Genomic DNA, 27,945 nt, shown 5'->3' with positions numbered 1-27,945 from the left:
ACGTGATACATGACGTCACACCACGTGACACGATGACGTCACGACAGTGGAGAAACGGGGGCCCACCTCGCGCCGTCGCTGTGGTTGTGCGCCTCCAAATTACGCGACACGATGATGCTTCGCATTCTCCAGGCTTAACCAAGTTAAGCCTCAGCCATTTTTTTTTTGTAATCTGAAATTTTTTGAAAAGCTCTATTTAAGTAGTCTTACAAAAGCAGCAATACATTCCTTAAGAATATCCGCGCTTTTATTTGCACTATTGTTCACTAACACAACCGACAATAATGACAATTTTGTTTTTATAAAAGTTTGATATAATTCACGCCTTGTTTCTTTTTCTTTACAGTGTCGCAGATGTCTTTTTATTCCGGTAAGACCTGCTTGTCTGGCTTCTTTTTTTGTCTAGCCCGGATATTTCTTTGCCTGCACAGCTACGCGGAGTAGCGATTAGTGGAACGACTTTCCGGAAAACTATTAAACAGTTGAAATGAAGACAAGTAAGGCTACGTTGACTGGGTCCGCATACGGATGCAGCAGTTTATTCGCACCCTGAAACAAGTGTCCATATACTGCTATGTAAGAACATTTATGACACTTGAAAACTCTGCTGAGTTACAGCTAGGATTGAGAGCTTCCTCGGGATTAAGGGGCGGAGCGTTAGCGTTGTGCTTTGCGTCGAGTTTTCGGCTCGAGATCGAACAAGGCTAGAATTTTTTTTTGTCTACCAGGACTGATTCGACGAATGATCTTATGCGCGAGTAACCAGGCATTTAAGCCGACGAGAATCACCTACGTGACGTCATATCGACATCTGAATCCCCTCCACGTTGAACCTTGCTAGGAATCCTGGGACTGTCACGGCCCACGGCCTCACTGGTTCCGCGATCTCTTAAATTCGACCTCTTAGACCTCTTAGTACATGTTACGGCAATAGCTTTGTATCGGAAATGTCTTAAGCCATCGTTAGCTCCCTCAATTTGCCGGAGCGTCTCGTGATCCCGGAGAAAGGCGGAGAAAGTTAGGGGGCTTACTCGCAGGTAGTGTTTTCTAAAGGTGCTGCACGAAAAACAGGCTGTCCAAATAGGCGAAAGTGAGGTCCCGCTAGGGTTTCATCGCAATGCTGCGGTACACAAAAGGAAATTGTCTATCTCTTCACAATGCTTGAGGCCTGTCGGTAGACACGGCGAGCTTCCTTTTAAGCGATTCTTCTGCCACTAGAATGAGGAGCACGACGGCGCGCATGTGAAATACGGGCCAAGCTCTTGTCTGTTCATGTCCTTTTCCCGAAGAGGAGCGAAACACTACAGATGTGTTTTTCCTTTCGGGTATATTTTGCTCACAAATTTTGGTGATTGTATTTAATATCACAGATCGCATCAAAGAATGACAGCCGTACACTAAATTGTTCGGTCGAGCTAACAACGTTTAATGGAATGTCGCCTTGCTTTTTGCTGAAACTATCTAACACGATGGCTGAAGGCAGGGCTGAAAGTAAGTCAAAAACAATTTTTTTCGAGTGAATTGGCAATGCAGGGTAGAGGCCTAGTTTGGGAAGTAAATGAACGGTGCCTTCTGTGAATACGGGGCGTGTTGCCCTCTAATAAAATTATGTCAGCTTTTCCCCTCTCACTTGTAGCGCCCTCTTAATTTGCATTTTGTTAAGTGTAGTAGACACTGATCCATAAAAGGTCGTCGTCGTATGCATTGGTTTTCTTTTTTTTTTTCAGGTGTCTCGGAGGTTTCGCAATTTGGCGGTGAGACTGACTTTGTTTTCTCTCCTTTCATGGGGGTCATATGTTTAGAGCACTAATCACGGTTTCGAAGATAGCAAATTTAATCAGAGGTAAAATATCAGCGATTACTTGAATTATAAATTGTGGATAACCACTAGTCCTGGGAATTATTTTCCGGGAGTTAAAATGATCTTTTGGTATCTTCAGCGCTGGACCACGCTGCCTGATAGGTGCGCGGGCCGGAAGTTCGAAAAAAGAACTCAACCACCTGAGCCCACTGGAGAAGCTTTCTTATATGGACTTAGGCATTAGTAGTTGTTATTTTGTCAAGCTTTAACAGTTCCGTTCTGACCACGTAAAACTGCCAGAGTAGCACTATGGAAGTTTATTGTACGGTGCCAGTAACGGAGTGTTTATGGAAACGTTAACGACGCGTTGTTGTGCTACTGGTTTCTTTCCACTACGAGATTCGAACTAGGCTGAACTGCACTATGAGAAATTCGTAAAATGCAAAAGGGGGCAGATTCCTTCAGTACAATGCGTTTTTTCTTAAAAAATTAATTACTTCCGCGTGTTATTAGCTAAGTGGCGATAAACACGTGGTCGAGAAATAGACATCGCAGTAGTGGAGAAAAGAGACTGGATCAACGTGTCTTGCATGATACCACCCAAAAGTGACCTCGCGAATTGATAATTAATAGCAAATATACAGGTCACGTTTTGAGCGCTTACTGCCGTGCTGCAGCCGAGTTCGGAGAGAGCGGTAATGCACTGTAACCGCCGCAAGGCACCGCTGACGACAACAAACTATAATCACGCGAATGAGAGAGTGGAAAATTCTTGACTCATCCTTATTCATTTGACCCTTCACAAATGGACGCTGAAATGAATGACGCTGTTGCGCACAGTTCTACCAATGCTTGTGAAGTACTCGGACTTTGCTTCCACATCGCAACCTGTATCGAGCCTACTGTGCGACAAAATTGGTGTGCCTTTTCTGTAAGGCAGTAGTTTTAGAGACAAAATACACTTTGGGATATCGCGCGGGTAATTACAAATAGATTGCTCTTCGCAAAAAATGCTTCACAAGTAATCTGCGAGCCAGCGATGTATGGTGATCACTGTGGCTATTCTTCAGAACTGAAAATATTTAAGCGTGTAAATATGCGGAGGCAGAAATGGCGCCCGATATTGCCGGTTTTATAATTCTCTGTGTGTGTTGCTGGTGCACTAAAAAAGAAGGGGAAGCGCTAGCCACCTTAACTGCAGTTTAAAGATCGTCCGTGGCGTACAGCACTCTCGACACGCTTATGTAATTAGCGTGTTCACAAAATTACACATTTCATGTCTTATTGTGTGCAGTCGTGCACAACACATCTCAAGCGCTCGCTAATTTTACACGTCGAATGATCAGGCCATGTCAGAGGTTTTTGTCAACATCTAACGCTGTCTCAACATTGGAGGCGGCCGATTTTGAATGCAACTGCTGTTGCATCAATCAATCAATCAATCAATCAATCAATCAATCAATCAATCAATCAATCAATCAATCAATCAATCAATCAATCAATCAATCAATCAATCAATCAATCAATCAATCAATCAATCAATCAATCAATCAATCAATCAATCAATCAATCAATCAATCAATCAATCAATCAATCAATCAATCAATCAATCAATCAATCAATCAATCAATCAATCATTCAATCAATCAATCAATCAATCAATCAATCATTCAATCAATCAATCAATCAATCAATCAATCAATCAATCAATCAATCAATTTATTCTGCACTGCAAAAACACTACAGATTCAGGCCTGTCGAAGCCTCATTGGGTTTGTATGGCAGCGCCATATAATTTCCTCCAAAGATAGAGAGGGCGCTGCATGTCTGTAAAAAAAAAGACATTTTTTCGTATCAGCAGCTACTGATGGGACACAGCGGACTTTTTCTAGTACAGTTTGTGAGGACAAGGCCACTGCGGTGCTTTGAACGATGCTCAATGCCACTTTCTCTATTTCTCAGGCGCTTTAGGAAAGAGCTGGTAACTATAGTGTATTTACGACCGAATATCGACTACCATATCAATATAGCAGTTTTTTTTTGTTGTGCATAATAGCTAGAGCTTCAAGCCATCTTCACAAGTTTGTACCACAAATCTTTTCTTCTCCACAGACAGCCAAGTGTCCTCCATTTCTTCTGGCGGTGGTAAGTGGTCTTCTCCAAACTAACGTGCATAAACATCTCTCTTTAGAACAGAGGTAACCATGCGACGAATCTTGTAACCATCATTGCTATGCATTTCAAAAACGATGTGGGGGGGGGGAGGGCGGAGAAGGGGGAATAATTCTAAGTTAACAGCGATGCCTTGAATTTGGCAAGGGGAAGCGGTGTAGTTTATGTGTGTTATTAAATGGCAAAGACAAAACTGGTCCTTTATATTTGCTCAAGTATGGAGCGAACAATATTCTTATACCCATGGCCGTAACACGCACACACACAAAAACAGCTTTAGGCCAAATTATTCCTGGCATGTTAATTCTCCGCTGAGACATAGTGGGTCGGGATGAGCTTAACGCCTTTAACGGTCAGTAATATTTTGAAATCGAAAGCGTTTAGAGCAATTTAAATCTTGGAAATAACGCTCTGAGCCGCAGGTGCATGTTTCAGTGCAGGCTGAATGGAGAATTGCTATCAATACATTTCTGGTTCTCGTGTAACTTTCACGCTAAATGAAATTTGTAGCTTATATTTGAAGTGCGCATCGAGCGTGAAAATGAGCTCACGCGGCATCGAGTCTGTAATTCCAAGCTAAAAACTGAATTATTTCCGTTACTGATTTCACCATCACGCTACGTGCTATTCACCGAGGTGACACTTTTACCAGCGACACTAGAAGTAGAAACAAAGCAGGAAATTTCATGACAGCTGCCCAGCCATTCGGTTATAGATTTATCGAGCATGGCTATTCATTAGGAATAGTTCCTTCACTTTCGGCTTAAAAGCATATTTTAGCATATTTTCGCATATTTTAGCATTATTCTAATGCAATCACACTGTCAGGCACAGCACAGGTTTAATACTTATAGTAACTACCACTAAAGCCGAGCAGCTTCGTTATCGCCTTTATTTCCCAGCATAATTTTTGTTTACTGAAGCCTTTGACTTCTTCAGTGTGAGGACGATGCGCACTTCACAGATTTGATACATGTATTCACGAGAGCCAAATGGACACGTCAGTACGGCTGTTTTAAATTTAGCGCTCGCACTGGCTGCAAAATAATTTTTTCACAAAGTTGCCTTTATTCAACAAAAGGTATTATTCAGAGCATTTTAATGTCGCAAGGGTTATACAGACAGCGAATAAAGATTGTAACTAAATGGTGTTCTATTGAAGCAACCAGCAAGTGTGTATCCTTGTGTAATAATGCTGTCTTTAAACTGACAATATTCTATACTTTCCCTAAATATTGTCTACAGTGGACGAGCCGCGCTAACAGTAATGCGAGTAACAGAGTAATGCGCGCTTGTCGCATTACTCTATATATTCAACAGTCCCTGTTAATAATTTACTCTAACTTCCGGAAAGTTGTAGTGCAAAGCAAATAATGTAAAAAATTTCCAGTCTTGGTACGTACGTGCACTTGAAGCATCCTTTTTCGCTCTTAAAAAAGCTCTGGATTATGAAAGGAATGCGTGATGCTACACATCCCAAAATAGTCGCGGGATTCGCCGTGAAGTCACCTCTCAAGCATCCTCATGTCGCCTCCCTTTGTGAGGTATGGATGGAAAAACTATTTTCGTCAGAGAGCATGTGTGGACGATTCCGTGTTAGATGGCCATCAACCCATGGCTGACGGCAACCTGGGTGGCCCACTCCACGGCCCTGGTCTGGACGACCGGGTCTGAGCTGGCCAACACGGCCATTGCTCGAGGGAAGCATCACGCATAAAATCCGCCGGTTGCGGTGCTATGCTGCAGCTACATAATATGTGGTCATAGGTCGCCAATTCCTGAAACCATTTGCACTCCGGCTGAATGTCCGGGTAGATTTTGCTCAACACGTATGCGTTGAAGAAACATCTAGTCCGCAATCGTCGCCAGACGTGTTCCTGCGCCTTCACCAATTGCTTGTCCGGGGGTGGGTAAATCCTCCGCTCGAGTCTGAAATTGTTAGTAATGTCATGAAAGGATACCAGCCCATCTCTCGTGAACCTTCCCGGGACGTCCGGCTTACCTACTCGGCTGACGAAACCTCTAGCATTCGTGTGAGCCGTCTCGTTCCCAGGGTTCAGATTTGGCCGCATACTACCTCTTCGAAGTTGAAGACAGGCAGACGGCAGATACATACGCATCTCTTGTGCGAAAGGAAGTGGTTTTTCGCTCTGAACCTCGACGCGTTTCTCTGACCCGTGACTTTAATACCGCTCCCTTGCCTTTCATGCCGTGGCAACCAACCAGAAGGCAGGTAAGCATAACACCGAATGATGCGACTTGTTTATTTCGAACGTGACTAGTTTTTTGGTGGTGTTGAAAAAACGAGGGAAGCTCCTTTGGACATTTCATCTTTTCTGAAAGAAACGTTTCCGCAAAGATAGAGTTCGTCTGCGCGCACATCTGTCATCATGCACTGGATACAGGGTGTGGAAACATTTGGCGATGAAGTTTTGCTGTTTGTGCGTCTTCGTTCGAGTGGTAGTTTTCACACTGCTGCTACAAATACCTTCTGTAACGAAGTTGTCAGTGCTATCTTGAAAGAGCGTTATTAGATAAAGGGCTGATTTACATGTTTTACGAGAACGCTTCAAAAGCTGCGCTAAACTGTACTGCATATTCATGAGCAGGGAAAAGAAAAAATAACAGACCATTTAACTTGGTTACGCTAAATGCGACATAGGTGCGATAGCACTGGTGGTGTGCTTAGTGTTACCGGATTATTAAGAGCTCCAAATTAAGGGTACAACGCGGTAGCTTTGATGGGTTTATGGCCATATATCCGGAATTAGTCATTTTTGTTTTATGTTCATAGATATCTGGGAGTCCTCATACCACTCCTGGCGTAGGGGTGCAGCGGTTAAGCGATGCGCCACTGCCCTGCGATGGCAGGTGCTGGCACCGGTGGGACTTGCGAGACCAATGTTGCACTTTCTGAGCCACCTCTCGTGACCGACCATTAATGGAGCTTCCACCTGCCACGGTGGGCAGTTTGCTCGTAATCTGATGAGCAGGTTCTGATTGCGTCAAAATGTCACTAAACTACCAGGTGGCTAAACTACCATCTAGGACAAGTTGCACAGAAGCCGGTGAGCACACAAGGACCACAAAGACAAGGCCTAGTGGTGGCTGATTACAAGGTGTGCCGTAGTGGTAACGCACTGAAACACTATAGGAATCGCCGAAGCCCAACCCGCCTGTCAACAGAGCGTCCAGCTCCATGGCTTTCACTTCCTTTCCAACTGTTGGAAAGAAGCTGCTCTGAAAACACTATAACCTATTCCCTGACCGCTTCCCTATCCCGACTTGATCGTAGTCACCACTAAGAAGGCGAAACGAAATAATAGTTTACCGAACCCGTGGCTTAGGTTTGACATAATAGGCTGCACGGGCAGTTTGTGTAGTAAAACGAAAGTTTTACTGTGTCCCTACAGGAATTAATCAGCAAGCTCAAAATTGCGTGAAAACGGGTTTTACACGTTCCAATCACAGAAATGCCTTGCTGATAAATTTGCGAGTTGAAGGTCGCAAATAGCACAGCAGTCAAGTAGTTTCACTGTTTATGCTGAACAAAGCTCACTACGAAGACGGTTAAGCCACAATATCACACGTTTACCTCAAGGCACTAGCGCACAGTAGTGGCTCCCAGGCTGACACCTTTGCCGTTTGATGAGGCCTCAAGAATTACTCTGGTTGCATATAATTCGTGTGCCACGACTAGAAGCAAGATGAGTTTTGATACCATAAAGGTTTAATTCTGTTTTTTTTAATGGCTTAGCTGGATTTTTACTGCTCCTGATATCCAAGGAGGTTACCTCTTCATCAACAGTTAAGCAAAAGTAATTCTGCCGCAGTTGGAGCTCGCACACAAGTCTCGTGTGTGTTGGTAGAGAATGTAGAGCGTGAAATACACACTTTCGGATTGTTTATTCCTACTGCTTCCTCGCAGTACTTTTTAGAGCGGTAAGCACTACATGTCACGTTTTGGGTCGCAACGTTATGCGTTACATTGCACATCGTAACCCAGTGGTTGCCATCGTAGCCAAGGGGGTTAACTAATGGAATAAAATTATAACAGGTGGCAGCGTGATGCCAGAGCATCACCTCGCGTTGCTTTTTAGAGCGGTAAGCTCTACTTGTCACGTTTGGGTCACAACGTTATGCGTTACAACGCACATCGTAACCCAGTGGTTGCCATGGTAACCAAGGTGGTTACATAATGGAATAAAATAACAGGTGGCAGCGGGATGCCAGATCATCACCTCGCGTTGCTTTTTAGAGCGGTAAGTTCTACTTGTCGCGTTTGGGTCTCAACGTTATGCGTTACAACGCACATCGTAACCCAGTGGTTGCCATGGTAACCAAGGTGGTTACATAATGGGATAAAATAATAACAGATGGCAGCGTGATGCCAGAGCATCACCTCGCGTTGATTTTTAGAGTGGTAAGCTCTACTTGTCGCGTTTGGGTCTCAACGTTATGCGTTACAATGCACATCGTAACCCAGTGGTTGCCATGTTAACCAAGGTGGTTACATAATGGAATAAAATAACAGGTGGCAGCGGGATGCCAGATCATCACCTCGCGTTGCTTTTTAGAGCGGTAAGCTCTACTTGTCACGTTTGGGTCACAACGTTATGCGTTACAACGCACATCGTAACCCAGTGGTTGCCATGGTAACCAAGGTGGTTACATAATGGGATAAAATAACAGGTGGCAGCGGGATGCCAGATCATCACCTCGCGTTGCTTTTTAGAGCGGTAAGTTCTACTTGTCGCGTTTGGGTCTCAACGTTAAGCGTTACAACGCACATCGTAACCCAGTGGTTGCCATGGTAACCAAGGTGGTTACATAATGGGAAAAAATAATAACAGATGGCAGCGTGATGCCAGAGCATCACCTCGCGTTGATTTTTAGAGTGGTAAGCTCTACTTGTCGCGTTTGGGTCTCAACGTTATGCGTTACAATGCACATCGTAACCCAGTGGTTGCCATGTTAACCAAGGTGGTTACATAATGGAATAAAATAACAGGTGGCAGCGGGATGCCAGATCATCACCTCGCGTTGCTTTTTAGAGCGGTACGCTCTACTTGTCGCGTTTGGGTCACAACGTTATGCGTTACAACGCACATCGTAACCCAGTGGTTGCCATGGTAACCAAGGTGGTTACATAATGGGATAAAATAATAACAGATGGCAGCGTGATGCCAGAGCATCACCTCGCGTTGATTTTTAGAGTGGTAAGCTCTACTTGTCGCGTTTGGGTCTCAACGTTATGCGTTACAATGCACATCGTAACCCAGTGGTTGCCATGTTAACCAAGGGGGTTACATAATGGAATAAAATAACGGGTGGCAGCGGGATGCCAGATCATCACCTCGCGTTGCTTTTTAGAGCGGTAAGTTCTACTTGTCGCGTTTGGGTCTCAACGTTATGCGTTACATTGCACATCGTAACCTAGTGGTTGCCATGGTAACCAAGGGGGTTACATAATGGAATAAAATAACGGGTGGCAATGTGATGCCAGAGCATCACCTCGCGTTGCTTTTTAAAGCGGTAAGCTCTACTTGTTGCGTTTGGGTCTCAACGTTATGCGTTACATTGCACATCGTAACCTAGTGGTTGCCATGGTAACCAAGAGGGTTACGTTATGAGATAAAATAATAACAGGTGGCAGTGTGATGCCGGGGCATCACCTCGCGTTGCTTTTTAGAGCGGTAAGCTCTACTTGCCGTGTTTGGGTCTCAACGTTATGCGTTATAACGCACATCGTAACCCAGTGGTTGGCATGGTAACCAAGGTGGTTACATAATTGAATAAAATAAAAACAGGTGGCAGCGTGATGCCAGAGCACCACAACTGGAAACTAAACTATGTCGATCCGGTGTATATATCCCTGTCTGGCAGGCGTCAAAGCAGGACCACTTAGTCGCGACATTCGTGTAAAATTTGTGGGCCAACCGTTTGCCCCAGAATAATCCGGATGGTGTCATACGATTCGAGCATAAACGTACTAGTTGAGTTAGAACCTAGCTTGGGGCAGGGATTCGAGCCCGTGACCTGTGCACCCCCAATTCCTCGTCTTTACGAATCTTCATATGAAAATTGCGGCTAAACCGTTCGTCGCAAGTTGTACGGGGTGGTGGCATACGGTATAGCGTTTTGTGCAGCATAAGCGTACTAGTTCAGTTATAGTCTAGCTCACAACAGGAATTGCAGCCGGCAACCTATGTTAGTTGTGTTAACGCTCGATATTTGATGGCTGCTTCAGCGTCCGCTCTTTTTTTTTTTTGATGCAGCGATAGCTCTCCGTATCAGACAGCTGTCCTGGTATGTTGCTGCGTCGCCGCCCTATTGGTCTGCTGCGGAATCGTGCTGGCCTTCGTCATGGGTCGGTTTTTTCTCCCTACTTCATTTTGCGCTAGAGTGCCCTGCTAGGTTGCAAGTTGTGCAGTTTCTTGGCACCGTGATGAGAAGTTTGACTAAGATTTAATTACGCAGAGCCCATGCGTCAATCTCTATAACTGTTTGCTGTCCTTAGCTGCTGTAATTCGCGTCGCATTGTGTCAACATTTGTCGTGCTCAACGCCATCAGTATATAAATATATATAAATAATATATATAAATATATAAATATAGACTTTTTGATTTAGAAGAGCGCTTTTTTCGGCATTTAAGTGCGTCTGCGGTGCAGTTTATTAGAACCAATTTTCAGGCTTAACCCTGAGGCTTTTTATTTACTTAGCAGCTTGTAGCTCACTGTAATATGTACATTAGTTCTTAGATTTCCGAAAATGGCACTGTCATCCTCGTTGCAGCGCAAGCAGTTTTGTGGCTGCATGAATAGAGGCATTGCGTATATTTTCATTCGCGCACAGAGCACCTGCTCATTTCATGACCTTAAAAAATAGACTTTTGGATAAATTTAAAGCGGTCACCAGTGGACAGAAGGGGTGCTCTTCTCAGAAAGGCTCATGCTGAAAGTGCGTTTTTTCATATCCAGAACAGGAACGTAAATTTGAGAGATGGGTGACTCATCTGTTGAACGTGCTCAGCACCTTCTATCTCCCCATCACACGTCGCGCATCTGCAGAGAACGTTAACTCACTTAAGCAAATAAAGGCCTTCTGGATGGGTAAGTTGAGACAACAGCCACTCCAGAGAGCGCGCATGCCCTTGGTCTTCTTTAATTAATTTCAGCGACACCCTTTTCTGCGTTGCCGCACAACAGCCATGCTCTTTTGCCAGAAATATTACTCGCAAGGCCTCATTACGTGCTGAGCTGCCCTGACAGACAGCAGTCGCTCCGTATGCTTCCGCCCATCGTCATTTTCAAACAACGCGTCGCTCTGAAGTCAACGCCCGTGTTCGAACCAACGTATTGTCATCGCCTCGTATATTTCAGTGCGAGCCACACTGCTTGCTACGCAGTGGAAAATGTTTGGATTAGACACCTTACTGCTTTAATCGTCGTGATGTAACAGCAACTTTATGGAGTGGTGGCTTCAGTCAGAGAGCTGCTCCAGGTGCCAAGGTACCACAGGAAAACTTTCTTGTTTATCAATATTTACTCATTTTCTGTCACATCCTTAATATGCAGCGAATGGTTCAGAACACGTTTCAGCGTCTCAATCTCACTTGTCTTGATTCATTGATTTCTGAGAGAGCGAAACAGATAACTTGCATTTTCATGCTCAAGTCAGAGCCTTCCATTGATTTCTGAAGAACATGAAAGAACGGTACACCACGTCTTGCGTGCATTCCGGAATTAATTTTTCTGATATGTTTTTTGTTTGTTGTTGCAGGTGACGTCCATGACCTTGAAGATAGTAAGTGGGGCAAGAAAATTGTTTTAAGCATGCTTTTTTTTTCTCGCTCCGCGTACGACCGGGCTAAAATAAACAAAAGATACGCACCAAGAGGTCCGACTTGTTAGGTGTTCTTCGGGGTTGCGCGTTTATTCTGCCTAGTAGATTTGCTGTTAGCGATTCTTGCTGAGCGGAATCAAAGAACGCAGAAATTTTTGGTCGTAAGTTTATCGGTGCGTAATGTTTGCGGGAAGAAAATGTCCTGCGTTAATGCTCAGATAATATCGTATACTATTAGTAAACGGCGATGAAAAAGGAAGTGATAGCCTAAATTCGGGCTGTCCAGAGGAATATGACATGTGGAGCACCAATAAATTCGAGGTCGTAGCTGTGCAGCTTGTGAAAATGTTTCGCGAGGGCTCAAGTGATGTCGAGTAAGACATGCTTTTGTTTGAGCGTTTGTTTCATCGGAGGTTCCTCTTGAAAGTTTTTACTAACAGAACAATACAGTCATGTGCTCGCGAGCTAGATTTTTACTCGTTCTTGCGTCCGCATAGACTGACTACCAGAAAAACAAAGATAAAGACCGCGTCTTTCAGTATACACGACCATTGCTTAAATGGGCACGCATGTGTGAAGCAACGTTATTCCTCTCATCTAGGTTTGTTTTGGAGAAGAGGAAGATATAAGAAATATAAGACAAAAGTGAAGACGCTGCACCCTTGGCGGCAGTGTAGTTGTTGCTACTCATTTACTGACGAGATAGACCCAACTTTTCTCAGGTATATATAGGCTGGGAGTTATTATGCGTGTGCTGCAAATTCACCTCTTTTGGACGCTTTGTTCGATTGAGCTAGCACATCTAGCTACATCTCTCCTTTTTGCTGGCACTGTAAACATCGCCATGCTGACATACGCGGGCTTTCAAAAAACAGTCCTCTGTTAGGGCCAAGTGTAGAGAGTGTGGCTCTTCCGACATGTGTGTGAAGACGCACTAGTACATCGTCTTGCAGGGGAATTTGCCCTGAAGCCATTTGTGTCAGAGTAGCCTCAACAAGTTGAGAGACAAAACGATAGATAGCATTAAGTACATGCAGCCCGAGCTCTTTCAGATGCTCGAGATGAGCGGTCCTAGAAAATTTTTTACAGAAGTAATTTCTGACTTACACCCTCAGAAGTGATAATGCATTAGTGAACTTGCCTAATGACGAAGCCAAAACGAACCGACGAATTAATCGAAACTCTAGCATCTGAAATAGACAGTATCAATTTGCTTTGCGGCACAAAAATCTGAGCAGTATAGCTGCAAATGTTTGGTTTTGCTTATGGGGGTTCAACGTCCGAAAGCGACTTAGGCTACGAGGGATGCCGTAACGCAGGGATCCATAAATTTAAACCAAATCGCACAGCATACCGGCTTCCAGCATCTCGTCTCCACGAAAGTCTTCCACGCAAGCAGTTTATCGAAAAAGGGTGAATGTGAAGCCATACGAAGTAATAAACTCGACGATGTGGGCACTTCCGATCTTTTTAAACTAAATTTGTGAGGTTCAGCATTAGCGTATCGTTTTTTTTAAGAGCAGTAGTATTCTTGTCTCACTATAAACTCGCTTGCACTCAGAGCAGTGCTTGTGCCGTTTTGCACAGATTGTTGTAGCATTTATATTTAAAAATGCAAGACCCCTGTACGAGTTCGTGATTTTTGTTCATGTGAAATGGTGGAAGAAAATGACACAACAAACAGGGCCCCGCTATCCGCCGCGGCGAATTGCTCACACTCCATTGCCACGGTGATTATTGCAATGAAATGTTTTTTTTCTGGCAAAACCTGGAAATGAATGGCAAGAAATTGCCCAGAATTTGGAAAGAAAACCACCCGGAAAACGTGACAGCCTCGACAAGGCCTAAACTGAAGGCTGCGAGAGTGGAACTGTAACGGAAAGTAAAGTGAAACAACACAGCAAATTGTCAATTACCTTCTTTGTGGCGTCAGTTGTAAGCACCGATGATTTTGAAGTCACGATAGAATTTTTGTCAAAAAATAAAATAAAAATTGGCTAAGCATAGAGATTCGCTGGAAAACATCGGTAGCTTACGGAGTAGAAATATTGTGCTCTAGCTGGTACAACCAAAAACTGTGGAGGCGGAGATCGACTCGAGTCGTGCTTGAAATTTAAAACAGCGTTTCCAACGTTCAATGTATATTACCAAAATATTTTATGCGAAGCATATTACTCGCACAACCGAGCTCTTCCTTGCTGCGCCGCGCACGGCCGCGTAGCTACCACTTGACCTTCATAGGCGCACCACGTGATATGACGTCACAACAGTGCGCTCGCTTGCGGACGCGCAGCCTCCGCCGGCGGCCTAACTCCCGCTCCTACCGCTAGGAGATACTGACGTCACGCAAAAAGCGACGCACTCGTTGAGTCAGTTGAGCAGCGAGATGTCGGCCAGGGAGAGGGCGGCTTCCCAGACCGCAAAACTATGCTTCGCATCCTAGGATTAACCATAAGCTAAGCCAGGCCATTTTTTGAGTATCAAATGGGCTAAAATGCCGTCGCGTATAATACTTTTTTGAGGTATTTCTCAACTCAAAAGGCCACTGCACTTCTAGCATGTTTTGTACGTTGCATATCTTCACATTTATACGGCTTTAACAATTTCCCGCGCGTCCACAGGAGGAAATAAAAATACTTGATTTCTGTCTTTTGATTTCTATGCTCTTCATTTTGACAACTCCCCTCAAGATTTTATTTGTGTTTCTAACTTATATGGGTTGCACAAAAGTAACTTAAACCTGTTACCGTCAGGTTCCGCAGTCTTTTCTGATGGGCTTCTTGGTGCTGGTCATTTATTTCAAACCCTGGGGGAAAAGACGAGCACAGAACGATGACAGACTAGAAGCGCAGAGCGCGGACTCCACAGTTGGAGGAAATAATGAACATTCATGCCAACTGCAATGCGAAATATGAATTCGCAATACTCTTAAACACATCGTCCCGGAAACGAGTTGAAGAAGCGTTTAATCAGCTGAAGAGATTACGCGCAGAACTGGTGTGCTATACTGAGTTTGTGAGTGAGTGAGTGAGTAGAAACTTTATTGATTTATAAGATTTAGCCTGCGGTGGAGGTCTTCTTCAAGTCTTCTCTTCAAGTCTTGAGGTTGCCTCCTAGCCTTGGGTGGTCCCCTAGTCCAGGGCTCCACTGAGTCTGGCCACCTCGCTTGCGTGTGCTATGAGTGCCCTTTGGGCCTCTAGCTCGCAGCTGGTGAGCCGGCTCTCCCATTGCTCCGCACTTGGTGTGTCGTGTTTGTGGAACGATATGTTTCTGTCGCATTCCCATGTTATGTGGTATAGTGTTGGCCTCGCTTCGCACCAAGGGCATGTGGCGCGGTATTGTGTCGGGAACATCGCTCCCCGTACTAAGATGAACATTTTACGAGAAATTTCATTCCTAGCGGTGCGGAGCTATACCTAACGAAACACAGCAACGGAAGGTACTGAGAGCGGCTTATCATTTAGTGGTAGATATTAAAATAAAAACTTCCGTCTTATTGCGAAAGCAATACTGCTTGCACTTTCAGCCCGTCGCGTAGCGAGGCCGGTAGCTACCAAGCGCGGCCTAACTCCTGCTCCTGCCACGCGCGGCGCGCTTAGCGGTCTAACGTCACAGCTGCAAGAGCGGGGCTCCAACTCGCGCCGTCGCGTAGCGAGGCCGCAGCTACCAAGCACGGCCTAACTCCTGCTCCTGCCATGCGCGGCGTGCTTAGCGATCTGACGTCACAGCTGCAAGAGCGGGGCTCCAACTTGCGCCGTCGCGTAGCGAGGCCGCAGCTACCAAGCGCGGCGTACTCCCGCTCCTGCCGCGCGCGGCGCGCTTAGCGCTCGGTTCGGGTGTCCACCGAGATGACAGAGAATTACTGCGCCATTTTCTTTCCTCAAAAAGCGGTGCGTTCAAAGGGCAAGGCATGGCGCAGTAATTCTCTTTCATCTCGGTGGACACCCGAACCACAGGAAGGGAGGAACGCCACCACCCGTTCGGCGCGATGCCTTGCCCTTTGAACGCAACGATTTTGAGGAAAGCAAATTCTCTGTCATCTCGGTGGACCCCCGAACCGCACCGTACAGGAAGGGAGGAAGTGGGAGTGAAAGAAGAGCGGAGCTTCTACACAATCATCCGCTAGCGTCAGCCGCTCGTTTTGGCGACCGAGGCACGCATAAATCTCCCATCACGTGGGGGCCCTCGTGTGGTGAGTATAATGCCATGTAAAACAAATGGGCAAAACTTTCATAAATAGGCTTTACTAAGAGCACTACCAAGACACACCACCAGGCAAACGAGGCGCAGCCAGGGCTATTGCTTTCGCAACTTACCGGGCTTAACCAAGCTAAGCCTCTGCCAAATTTTTATTGCCCACCGATCGAATAGACACGAATCTGCTTGTCGGTTCCGCTGGTAAATTGGTTTTTGAGGAAAGGAAATGGCGCAGTTTCTGTCTCACATATCTCGGCGAACACCTGAATCGCGCCTTAAGGGAAGGGAGGAAGGTGGGAGTGAAAGAAGAAAGAGGTGCTGTAGTGGAGGTCTCCGAAATAATTTCGACCACCTGGGGACCTCACAGGCGATGAATTCGGTAAATCGGGCAGCGGCAGCGGTGGCGGCGGCAGCGGTGGCGGCAGCGGGGGCAGCGGCGGCGGACCTGCCGCGATTCCTAGCTCCGGGCCAGTGATACGCATTGGTGCCAAGAACACGGGCACCGGCACCCAAGGGACCGTCGCACGTAAGCAGGCAACACGTTTCTGTCCTTTATGTCGCAAGCTCCCGTGTACTAAGCTTACTTAGAAAGCCGCTTCCAATTCAAGCCCTCTTGAGCATCGCTGTATAAAGAGACGCGTCGCATGTCTGCCTCACCACCCGCACATAGGCCTAGGCGTAGGACGCCACTGGCTGTCACTTTTCAAAGCACGGCCTATGTATCGCGGAAGGTTTGGCTTTTCCGTGCTTTGCTGAGAGGACCCCAATAAACACTGAGGCTAACAACACTGCAGCCTAATTAGAAATCGCGTTCTTAAAGCGTAGTTTCGCTAGTGCGCAACCTTAATGTGCGCTTGCGCTATTGAAGCCTCGAATAATACATATGTGACTATCGACCGTTTTTACACTGTCTGAGCGCGAGACTGGGAGTTACAATGAATTTGCTTTGCCGATTATACTAAGAAAACTGAACTGAAAAATGTCACATTCGATAAGGGCACTAATTTCGAAAAGAAAATGCGCAGCTCTAAATCGAGGGTATACGTCTTTTAAGAACTTTGTTTTGCAGTGCTATCTGTATTAGTCTATTTCCCGCGGTTGCGTGTCTCCGTCGTTGACCAGCCTGCGTGCCCCATTGCCCCCCCCCCCCTCCCCCCTTCCCCTCTCCCCCTCCCCACCAGCGTTGCGTAGGAGTGCACGAGGCTAGAAAGACTCCGAGAAAAACGAATAGGCAAGCATATACAAATGTGCCGGCTGTGAGGCATGGCCACTGTACTTTGTCCCCAACCTTTGGCGAAGGCTTGCTTTTGCAGGCAAATTCTAAACAGGGGCTACAACCTGTGCCACAAATGCGCCCAGCGACTCATAGACTACTGGGACTATGAGTTTGTTGAGTGACACTTAAATGGCTGTGATGAGTTCAGTGACGGCGGAAGTCGTGTGATGTCATCGTTCTCTTCTCGACTTCGCGAACCAGCAAGCCCTGATCAATCGTCGTACTCTGTGCGTAAGTCGTTGCATTTTCACTTTGGTTCTAGAGTTCAATTTTCTAATTATGCGCAAAAAGCTTTAGAGCTCGACAGACCATCTCAGAGTCGTCCTTTTAACGTACAGTAATGACCTTGATACTGGGCGCCCGAATACACTTCTAGGCTTTGTTCATTGTTATGTGCACCGGACGTTAGCTTTCTAAAATTCATCCTTGTGCCACCACATTATTTGTGGTAGCATAATCTGTGTAATCGCACTTTATGCCATCACAAAGGTAAGTCCCCGTGCGCTGAATTGTCAGTACTATTAGAACTATGCAAGTTAATTAGAGCTTCATATCCCTGTTTGCGTACTTCCACGCGAAGAGATGCTTACGTGCTTGCACTCGATTCACTTGGTCATAATGTCATAATATAGGACGTGCTGTCAACAGCGGCCTTTCCTTGCTGCTCTTTTCTCAATTTTCCTCTGGAATGATTAGCGTTGACTGACTGGTAACGACGTAACATGTGGAGTCACGCACAGAGTGTGACGTGTTACAAACAGAGGGCAAAGGCTTCAAGCAGCGAAGTGCTGTCGTCTGTCGCTTTCACTAGCCAAACTAATCCCCACAACGACCTCTATTTCTTCATACAAGGTGTTTCACCTATGATTTTACACAATTTTTAGAAAATAGGCTTTTAGAGTAACAAGAGCGCTTTTTTCGACATAGCATTGTGGTGTAGTACATCAGGATACAGCTAAGACGATATAACTAACATGATGGTTAAATAATATTGTATAGTTAACTCGTTAACTATTACTGTTAGCGTCTTTAATTATTGGGAAGCGTGTAGTCCACCGCAAGTAATATCTATATAAGCATTTAGAATTTCGGAAATACTGTTACCCTCAGCGCTGTGGCCGAACAAATTTTGGCTATTTCAGCGAGTTGAGTGCACTGGAAGGTTTGAAAGTTATTTAAAACTAAAAGAAATGAGCTATACGTTTCATAAAAAGTTAGTACAGTAGGAGGTCCCAAAGTAGAACTGTCTGGAGTACCTCGCATCAGGTATACATAAGTGCACAAGTTTGAAAGAGGAGCTGGAACAAAAGTATAGTATCAAGTTAAAACCTATTAGTATAATTTGCGGCAATGAATAAGTTATACAATAGTTAGTGGGCATAAATTAAGAAAAAAAGGCATAAAACAGCAAAAGCATAACAGCAAGAGAAAGAACACAAGAGACATCAGATAGCAATGGGCAATGAATAAACACAGATATTATAAAACAGAAGCGGAGGAAAAAAAAAGATATTTCAGATAAATAACAAACTGATCGTTTTCTGTCCTTGTGGAGAACAGAAAATGAGATTAAGGCAACCTTATGTATGGCATGAAGCTGAATGTGTTGATAAGAGATGTTTTTTTAGTAAAGTGTAGAAAACGGTCTGCGAACGTGCTGATTTGACTGGTAGTGGTAATGGAATCCAGGTTTTTATGGCGGAGAAAAAAACAGTTTTTTTCCATAATTTGTGTTCACTTTTGGCAGAACCTTGTTGTTTTGTTCAGAGATTCTAGTGTTATTGCTATTAGCAAGAAAAGGTGCGGAAAAAACAGAGAAGTTGATTATTATCATTGCGAGCGCGGTAGATTAGAACACCTAACCTAAGATTAAGGAGGCATTTTAACGGCAGAATGTTTAGATAAGAGTAAAGAGGTGAAGGAGAGGCTGTGCATGGGCTGAAAGATAAAATTCGAAGCGCTTGATTTTGAAGATGAGAAATACATGACAAATGGCATGAATAGGTATTACCCCACGATGATAGGCAATAATTAAGGTTACTGTTAATGAAAGGATAGTACAGGGATAAAAGAACGTGGCGTTGAAAGAAACGTCTTGTTTTTATTACCATCCTTATTCCAAACGAAATTTTTTTACTGACGAGATTCGGTGTGTAGATAAAATTTTACATGACAGTCAACGTGATGCCGAGAAATGTAACGGATTCGGAGGCAGTAATAATATGATGTCCCAGATAAATGTGTGAGCTCGAGATGACATGCTTTTGATGAGAGCGGAATATCATGAAAGCGGTTTTTGTAGGACTGAGTTGTAGCAAGTTATTTTCACACCATAAAACGATATTCTCTAAGTCCATGTTTAATTTGTTTATTAGTCGTGTGAAATTGCTATCCTGAGTGAATAATGTCGTATCATCCGCGTAAAGTATACATCTTGTCTTAATTAAGGACAAAGGTAAGTCATTGATGAAAATAAGAAAAAGAAGAGGACCTAAAATGGAACATTGTGGCACTGCTAAATTAATAGTTAAATGGTAAGAGAGAGTTTCGTGTAGATGGACAACTTGTGTACGGTTAGTGAGATAACTGCGTAAAAGAGCTAAAACAGGCCAACAAATGCCGAGAGATTCTAATTTAGTGCGAAGTAGAGTGTGGTTAATTGCGTCAAATGCTTCGGTGAAATCCAAGAAAACAGCACCGGCTAAAAACCCATTATCTATATGTTGTTTAATCCTGTCTGTGGATTTGATTAATGCTAGTCCTGTGGAGTAATTAGGGTAGAATACAAAGTGCTCATCTCCTAAGAGTTTGAATTTAATGAGGTAGTTCATCATGCGATTAACAATCACGTTTTCTATTTTACTAAAGAAGGGTAATATAGCTATGAGACGGTGGTTGCCTAGGCATTCTTTGTCGCCTTTCTTGAATATCGGTATCACCATACCTTTCTTAAGTTCAGTTGGAAAAACACCAGTCTTAAATACTAAATTAATAATGTGACTAATAACATTAGGCAGCTCACGACCCACCAGCTTTATTTTAAAAGAAGGAATTTCATCGATCCCAGAAGCGGTATTTTTTAGGCTAGAAATTATCTGAAAGACTTCGCCTGGTGAAGTAGGACGCAAGTAAAAAGAGTGAGGGCATCGACGAGGGCCACAGTAACTACATGGAGGCGAGGAACCGCAGCACGAGAAGGAGGAATTAAATGCATTAGCAATGTTGGTTTGATCAGTTAAAGTACATTCACCATCATATTCTTTCATTATACTCGTTTTGTTTTTCAGCTATATTCAAGAATTCCTTAATAACCTAATTCTTACGAGTGTCATTTCCATTTCTAAGTATTTCATTTTGGTAGTAATCTTTTTTGGAGCGTTTTAGTGCTGCGGAGAGAGTATCCGAGCATTTTTGAAAGCGCTGTTTTAGGTACACGTTAAACGGCTGCTTGCTAACCTTTTTGAGAAGGGTATTTTTTTTATTTATACAGCTTATAAGACTTTTGGGTATCCATGGGTTCCGGGGAACTGAATACCAAGGAGTGATGGGATGTGCACGGGCTAATTATTTCTTTGAGCTTCGCATAAAATTTACTGAACGCGTTACTGGCAGATATTTCTTGTTGTATGTTATCCCAGTTAGTCTAAGTTACTATCGCACCAAACCGGTTTCTATCAAATGATTGCTTATAACGTTTTCTGGGAGGCGTGTTATCAGGACATTCAATTGACAGGAAAGTCGTGTAGGGGTCCGTGATATCAAATTTGATGACCCCTGAGATCTGAGGCGTAATAATGTGATCGATGAGGGGGCTAGAGCCTTGATGTGCAATGCGCGTTGGTGACGCTAATAGTGACTCCAAACCATGGCCGAGCAAGCAGTTTGTGTTTCCAGAACGAGAGCTGTTAGAGATCTCTTATGTCAATATTAATGTCACCTAAGATGACGATGTTTTTGTTTTCACGATTGAGAATTTGGAGGATGATTTCTAGTTCATGCAAAAGAGCTCGTAAGACGCGGAAGGTGAGCGATAGATACTACCAATGACAGTGTTTCTGTGTGAAGCAAAAATGCATTTGTCAAATTCTAACCACACTGATTCGCACTTTTTTGTTGAAACGTGATGTCGTGACGGCGTTTGTATGATAAAGCGTTAGAAATAAAAATAGCAGATCCTCCGTGTCGATCAGTTGACCTGTGATAGTATTCATTTTGATCGCCAGGAAGAGCAAATAGCCTATCATCGTCGGATGATAGCCATATCTCAGAAAGACAAATGAGTGAAAAGGAGTGATTAACGAGCGTTATAAACTTTATTAAGTCATCGTAATGCCTTGGTAAACTACGAGAATTAAAATTGATAATAGACTTATGAGTATCAGCTGAATTAAGCAGGAGGCTTTTAAGGTAATCTAGAGAGAAGTGCATGATGATAATCAACTCCAGAGACGTGGTAGAGGTCGCTGTCCTTGGTCTTCCTTGCCTTTATACGGCCCATGCCTTCTTCATACGGCTAGAAATTCTAAAAGCCGATATATATATATATATATATATATATATATATATATATATATATATATATATATTACTTACGGTAAGCTAGACACCTCTCAGTAATTAAGGAGAGTAACGATAATAGTTAAAAAGTTAAGTAATCAATATTGGTTAATCAGCCTGCTAGTTGTTTGATGTATTCTGGTGTACTACACCGCGCTCAATGCTACACCGTAAAAAGCACTCTTCTAACTTAAAAAGTGTGTAAAGTCTTACGTTAAACGCCATCTAGAGCACCTAATATTTCCGCACTCCTACGCAGCCACAACAACCAGAACTCTTCGACCCGGCATGCTAATCTGCGTCGTCGGCGAGAGCTTCGCGAACCCGAGGGTGCTCGATGGCGGCTTGTGCGACTATGCCATCTACCCTGACCTCGTCAAGGACGGCACTGACTTCGTCCCGCTGTACGGAAAGACCTCTTGGGAGGCATTCAAAAAGGTAACGAAACGGCCTACCCTCCGCTAATTCAAGAGAACTTATGGATGTGATCAGTTGCCTGCGGCGCGGACGGTAGCGAATTAACGCGACAGTAAAATCCGAATAAAACCCCATGTATTAAGGTGTTTCCTTGTAGAGGCTTGCAACAGCGGTTTTTATTTTCGCCTGTTCCCGCCAGAACACAAAGGGAAACGTCAAAAACAATGCTTTAGCGCTGCGTGATAGGGCGAAATGTTAGAGCAAGTGTGCGTTCGTGAAGCAGAGAAAATCGGCAAGTGAGGGGTCGTTTTAGGTGGTCACGTTTTTTGATGCGGTCCTGCTTGAAATAATATTATCCTGTCTTCGCTACAGAGACTGGCCAGCCATGCCTGGTTAAAATAGTACTTTTTAATTCAGTGTCATGCATTTGACCCAAAGACTTGGGGGCCTTTCTCGGGACTTCCTGCTCTGTGAATAGGTTATGGGCATGCCATCTCCGAACACGTGCAATATCCGCAGCGTTTTCACATAATGTTAGCGGTCTGGACCGTGCCTAGTGTGCCTACTACAATATGGAGGGTTAATGGAACGCAAGAACAATGAGTGCGAAATCATAGAGTAAGGAACTCTGCTAGAGCATATAACTTGCGCATTTCTATGCGTAGAAACGCTCTTTAATGAGGCCAGTACCTGAGTACTTTTGTTCCTAAATATTTTTTGTGATGGACTGCTGATTTTGTAGAGACTATTATTCGAGAATGAAGGTTTCCAGATCAAAAATTTTTTGATTGATTTGGCAGCACAATATGGCGGGAAGGATGGGGCAGTGTCTACGTAGTCGTGTTTTGCTATGCGGCAGTGTACCTCAGAAATGCACCTACCAGCTCTGCTTTGTACGCTGTTAGAGTTCACTGTAACACTGCAACATGACCGCCTTTCTGTGTGCAGGCCATCGAGGCAAATTCGCAAATGGGGGTCGGTTTGAGTTTCTCTATGCTCCAAGCCAAGAACAGTAACGGCACCGTGGCCTTCATTCCCAACGCACTCCCCCAGATAGAAAACCTTGTGCAAACGTTGAAAGTGTCAGCCATGGGAGTGCTGGACTTCGCTCGTCCCGAGCGCATGAAAACCAACGAGCTGAAGCCCGTGTTCGAGGTGAGCTATTGTGCTGCTTTTTGTAAAGTCAGAATCAGTGCGAAAGTGACCTAGTCAAGCTTAACCTAACGGTAGGTATTCCGCTAGAAGCATAAGCAGAATACTTCAACAGAGATGCCTTTTGGTTTCCTTGCAGTTGATTGGGGCTTTGGTTACAGCTGGTGAAGATCAGATAACAGCAGATTTGTTGAAGGATGGAGGAGAGATTGTGGTTTAAAAACTAGCCACCCTGTATACGCAATGCCTTGTGATCTTGAGCGTACCTAGAGCTTGGAAAGATGTTAAAATTATCTTAATTCATAAGAAAGCAGACGTCAATGACTTGAAGAATTAGAGACCGATACGCTTATTGTCTGTTGCCTGCAAGGTATTTACTAAGGTAATCGCTAATAGAGTCAGGACAACCTTGGACTTTAGTCAACCAAATGACCAGGCAGGCTTTCGTAAAGGATACTCGACAATAGATCACATTCACACTATTAATCAGGTGATAGAGAGATGCGCAGAATACAACCAACCCCTGTATATAGCCTTCATTGATTACGAGAAAGCATTTGACTCAGTGGAAACCTCAGCTGTCATGCAGGCATTGCGGAATCAGGGTGTAGAAGAGTGTTATGTGAAAATATTGGAAGATATTTATAATGATTGCACAGCTACCATAGTTCTCCATGAAGTCAGCAATACAATTCCAATTAGGAAAGGTGTCCGGCAGGGAGACACGGTCTCGCCTATGCTATTCACTGCCTGTTTACAGGAGATATTCCGGGGTCTGAAATGGGAATAGTTGAGGATAAGAGTTAATGGAGAACACCTAAGTAATATGCGATTCGCTGATGACATTGCCTTGCTAAGTCACTCAGGACATGGACTGCAAAGCATGATCAATGAATAAGACAGGCAGAGCAGAAAGGTGGGGCTTAAAATTAACATGCAAAAAACCAAAGTAATATTCAACAGTCTAGCAAGAGAACAGCAGTTCGCAATTGATGGCGCGGTGCTGGAAGTAGTAAGAGAATATGTCTATTTAGGGCAGATGCTGAGATTTGATCCGGATCATGAGAGGGAAATAACTAGAAGAATGGGGTGGAGCGCGTATGGAAGGTTCTCTCAGATCATGAATGGAAGTTTACCAATATCCCTCAAGAGAAAAGTATACGACGGCTGTATCTTACCGGTACTCACCTATGGGGTAGAAATGTACAGACTAACAAAGAGGGTTCAGCTTAAGTTAGGGACAGCGCAGCGAGCTATGGAAAGAAAAATGATAGGTGTAACGTTAAGAGATCGGAAGCGGGTGGAGTGGGTGAGAGTACAAACGCGGGCTAATGACATCCCAGTTGAAATCAAGAGGAAGAAGTGGGCTTGGGCAGGGCATTTAATCCGAAGGCAAGATAACCGCTGGTCCTTAAGGGTAACGGAGTGGATTCCAAGAGAAGGCAAGCGTAGCAGGGGCCGGCAGAAAGTTAGGTGGACAGATGAGATTAAGAAATATTCGGGAATACGGTGGCCGCAATTGGCGAAGGACAGGGTTAATTGGAGAGACATGGGAGAGGCCTTTGCCCTGCAGTGGGCGTAGTCAGGCTGATGATGATGATGATGATTCTTATTTTACAGCAAATGGCCGCCACACCGGGAAAATATTTTTGGCACTGATCGGGCGACACCAGAGCAGTAGCCTTCTTATTAATTAGAACTACTCTTTCATGGTGACTGAGGGTCCAGGGGACGTATAATAAAATCGTAGCAACAAAGGAATTTCTGCACTGTCAACATTTTTTTTTCATCATCGAGCGCTAGTCAGTGAGAGGAAATCCGAATTGCCAAACAAAATGCGAATACCGTTTTTTTTTCCTGCGGATTTCTCGCGTAGTTATTTCCCTCTACAATTGTCAAAGAACACGCCCTTTTGTGTGGCGTCATATAAAGGCGGTATCGCTCGTAAGCAGCAGATGATTGCTGCCACTTATCGCAATCTGTTACTCTTTTTCATCATGTATTCGGACCTGAAAAGCACTTGTAACAAGTATAGTAGTTCGAATGACAGGAATTGTATATTGTTTTATAGCTTTTTCCGTCGATGTTTCCCGGCTCAAGCAGCGCTCTTATTGGGGAATGGGCAGTTGTTCTTTGAGAGGTGCCGATTTTTCTAGATTATCATTATAACTCCTGACGTCACTTGAACGCATGCTATGTCCGCATTGCGCACTACACAGGCGCTGGACACAGCGGTGCGCCAACAGAACCACAAGACGCCGATGGTTTTTCTCGGTGTGCAACTGTATGGCTTTGATGATTACTTCGAGTTTGTTGAAGAAGTGGAATCAGCAGGGTAAGCATATTCGAGTCAGACTCTGTAATTCCGCTCATACGTCATCTGGGAGTATAAAGTGAACCCGACAGATATCAACCTGTTCAGTGCCGGTCCGAGTTTAAGTAGAATTTCCCCTGAAGGTGCCGCAAATCTGTAAAACCGGGAGTAATCAGTCATTAGCATTTGCTGGTGATAAAATATTTGTTACAAAATAAGATTCAGGCTGCCTGTAAACAGAGTGCTACCTTACAAAAATGTGCAGTGATATTCTTGAGAAAGTGCTCAGACATATAGTAATAGAACCTTTAAAAACCAATCGAAAATCTTTTGTCTGGATACTTTTTAGTAACATCCTATCAACCATCTTACGACAACTAGACATCGATATTCAAAAGACTCAAGTATGTACAAATTTTTTGTACTACCTCTCATCAACTTATCAATATTTTCTGTACACTTCCTACCAACGCCTTAAAGACGATGACTATCAACAACCTTTCAGCGTTAGGCCAACAACTGGCCATCGATAGTCAAAAGATTAAAGTAGCAAGAAATTCTGTATACTTCCTATCGTCGACTTATCGACAGTCGGTACACATGCACCCAAAAACTTAACAAGGCTGTCCATCAAAAACCTATCAACGGTATTAGGACAACTGACCAGGAATATTTACAGGAATCATGTTCACAGAAAATCTTTATAATTTTTGCCGTCAACTTAGCAACATTTGGAATTAGTGTGCAACGGCACTGTACCACTGTTTATCAACATTCTTTTAACGCTTCAAAATGATTTTTTGAACACACAAACTTCTGCTATAGACGCAAAATAATAGTTAGTACTGCCATTTTTTGTACACAAGCCTCTCTACAGAAGCCCTCGGGACCTCATTTTCATTTTGCTATGATTTGTTGACAAAGTGTATTGGAGTGTACTCTAGGAGAGTAGATTATTCGATTACACAACGAAATTACTTAGCAATTGTACATGCTTTATGCAAAGCCCTCAAGCACATTAAAGAGAAAATGTTATTTTCAGTAGGAATTACAGATTGAATCCCCTTTTTGATATAAATATAGTGTTTCAGGGAAGGTGGTCGCTAAATTTGGAAAATAGGGTTGTTGAGGAAAAGAGAAGCATTTTGCGGCGTAGTAACGCCAGTGTTTGCAGACGTCAAAAAAGAGGCGAATGATGTCACCTAGAAAAGTGATTAAGAAATCCTAATAGCAAATTTATTCCTTGCTGCCAATAGAGACCTGTTTGCAATTAGAGATTTGTAGCCTACACACGCATACACATAACAGGGGCCGCCGTGGTGGCTCAGTGGTTATGGCGCTCGGCTGCTGACCCAACAGACGCGGGTTCGATCCCGGCCGTGGCGGTCGAATTTTGATGGAGGTGAAATTCTAGAGTCCCGTGTACTGTGCGATGTCAGTGCCCGTTAAAGAACCCCAGATGGTCGAAATTTCCGGAGCCCTTCACAACGGCGTTCCTCGCAGCCTGAGTCGCTTTGGGACATTAAACCCCAGTGAACCAAACCACACATAACAGGGGTTTAGGTCAACGTTTAAGTCAATAGTAGCAGTGACGAAACACAATCCGTGGTTGGTCAGGCTGACCAGACTCTCGCTCAGCGCGATGGCAGTGCGGCTAGGCTAATGCCCATCTTCAATATGACCCCGGCATATGACCCTGGTGGCTCATGGTGCCGACATTACAACCAGGTCGTTGTAAGGTTGGAGGTGTTTGATATGTACAGTCTCGCAGCCACGTCAGCGGAGATCGGCAGACGGCTTGCGCGCCTCAATAATATAGTTGACGGGAGATGTGCCCTTCAGGACTCGCTAGGGGCCATGGTATTTGGAAAGAAGTTCCTTGGAGGTGCCAGGAGGGCTGGAAGCGATCCATAGCCACTCTAGGCACCCGAGTGGCAAAGCCGTGCAAGCTGTTCTTCGTCATGGCGCTGTTTTTGGCGCCCCTGACTGTCGTGAGCGACCATGCAATCTGGGGGCAGACTTCAGCATGCTGGGAAGCTTCAGAAACAGTTGTACACTCAGATAAGGCAGGGTGATAGGGAAGAACTGCGCCGATGGGAGCGGATGGATGCAGGCCGTAAAGCAAAAAAAAAAAAACTGGGAGAAACCTGTAGTGAATTGGGTGGCAAGACTGTTGGCGTACGTAACATAAGCTAGAACGAGGTCCCACTTT

The 27,945-nt window shown here is 44.3% G+C and overlaps 1 protein-coding gene across 1 annotated transcript in view; it reads left to right on the top strand.

Annotated features, from left to right (window-relative positions):
* The first annotated feature begins 1,469 nt into the window (after positions 1–1,469).
* LOC149361088 (uncharacterized) overlaps positions 1,470–27,945 on the top strand; it is a 45,597-nt gene continuing 19,121 nt past the window's right edge. Inside the window, exons 1-5 of the mRNA XM_089567993.1 lie at positions 1,470–1,491; positions 16,385–16,543; positions 22,110–22,288; positions 23,216–23,422; positions 25,639–25,754. Of these exons, the coding sequence (XP_089424119.1) occupies positions 1,470–1,491; positions 16,385–16,543; positions 22,110–22,288; positions 23,216–23,422; positions 25,639–25,754 (683 nt within the window). The remainder of the gene's footprint in view (positions 1,492–16,384; positions 16,544–22,109; positions 22,289–23,215; positions 23,423–25,638; positions 25,755–27,945) is intronic.

Source organism: Amblyomma mixtum, chromosome 2 (genome assembly GCF_055824585.1).
Source record: "Amblyomma mixtum isolate Tamu chromosome 2, ASM5582458v1, whole genome shotgun sequence".
Lineage (NCBI taxonomy): Eukaryota > Metazoa > Arthropoda > Arachnida > Ixodida > Ixodidae > Amblyomma > Amblyomma mixtum.
The sequence above is the reverse complement of the archived record's forward strand: the minus strand, read 5'-3'. Positions and strand labels throughout refer to the sequence as shown.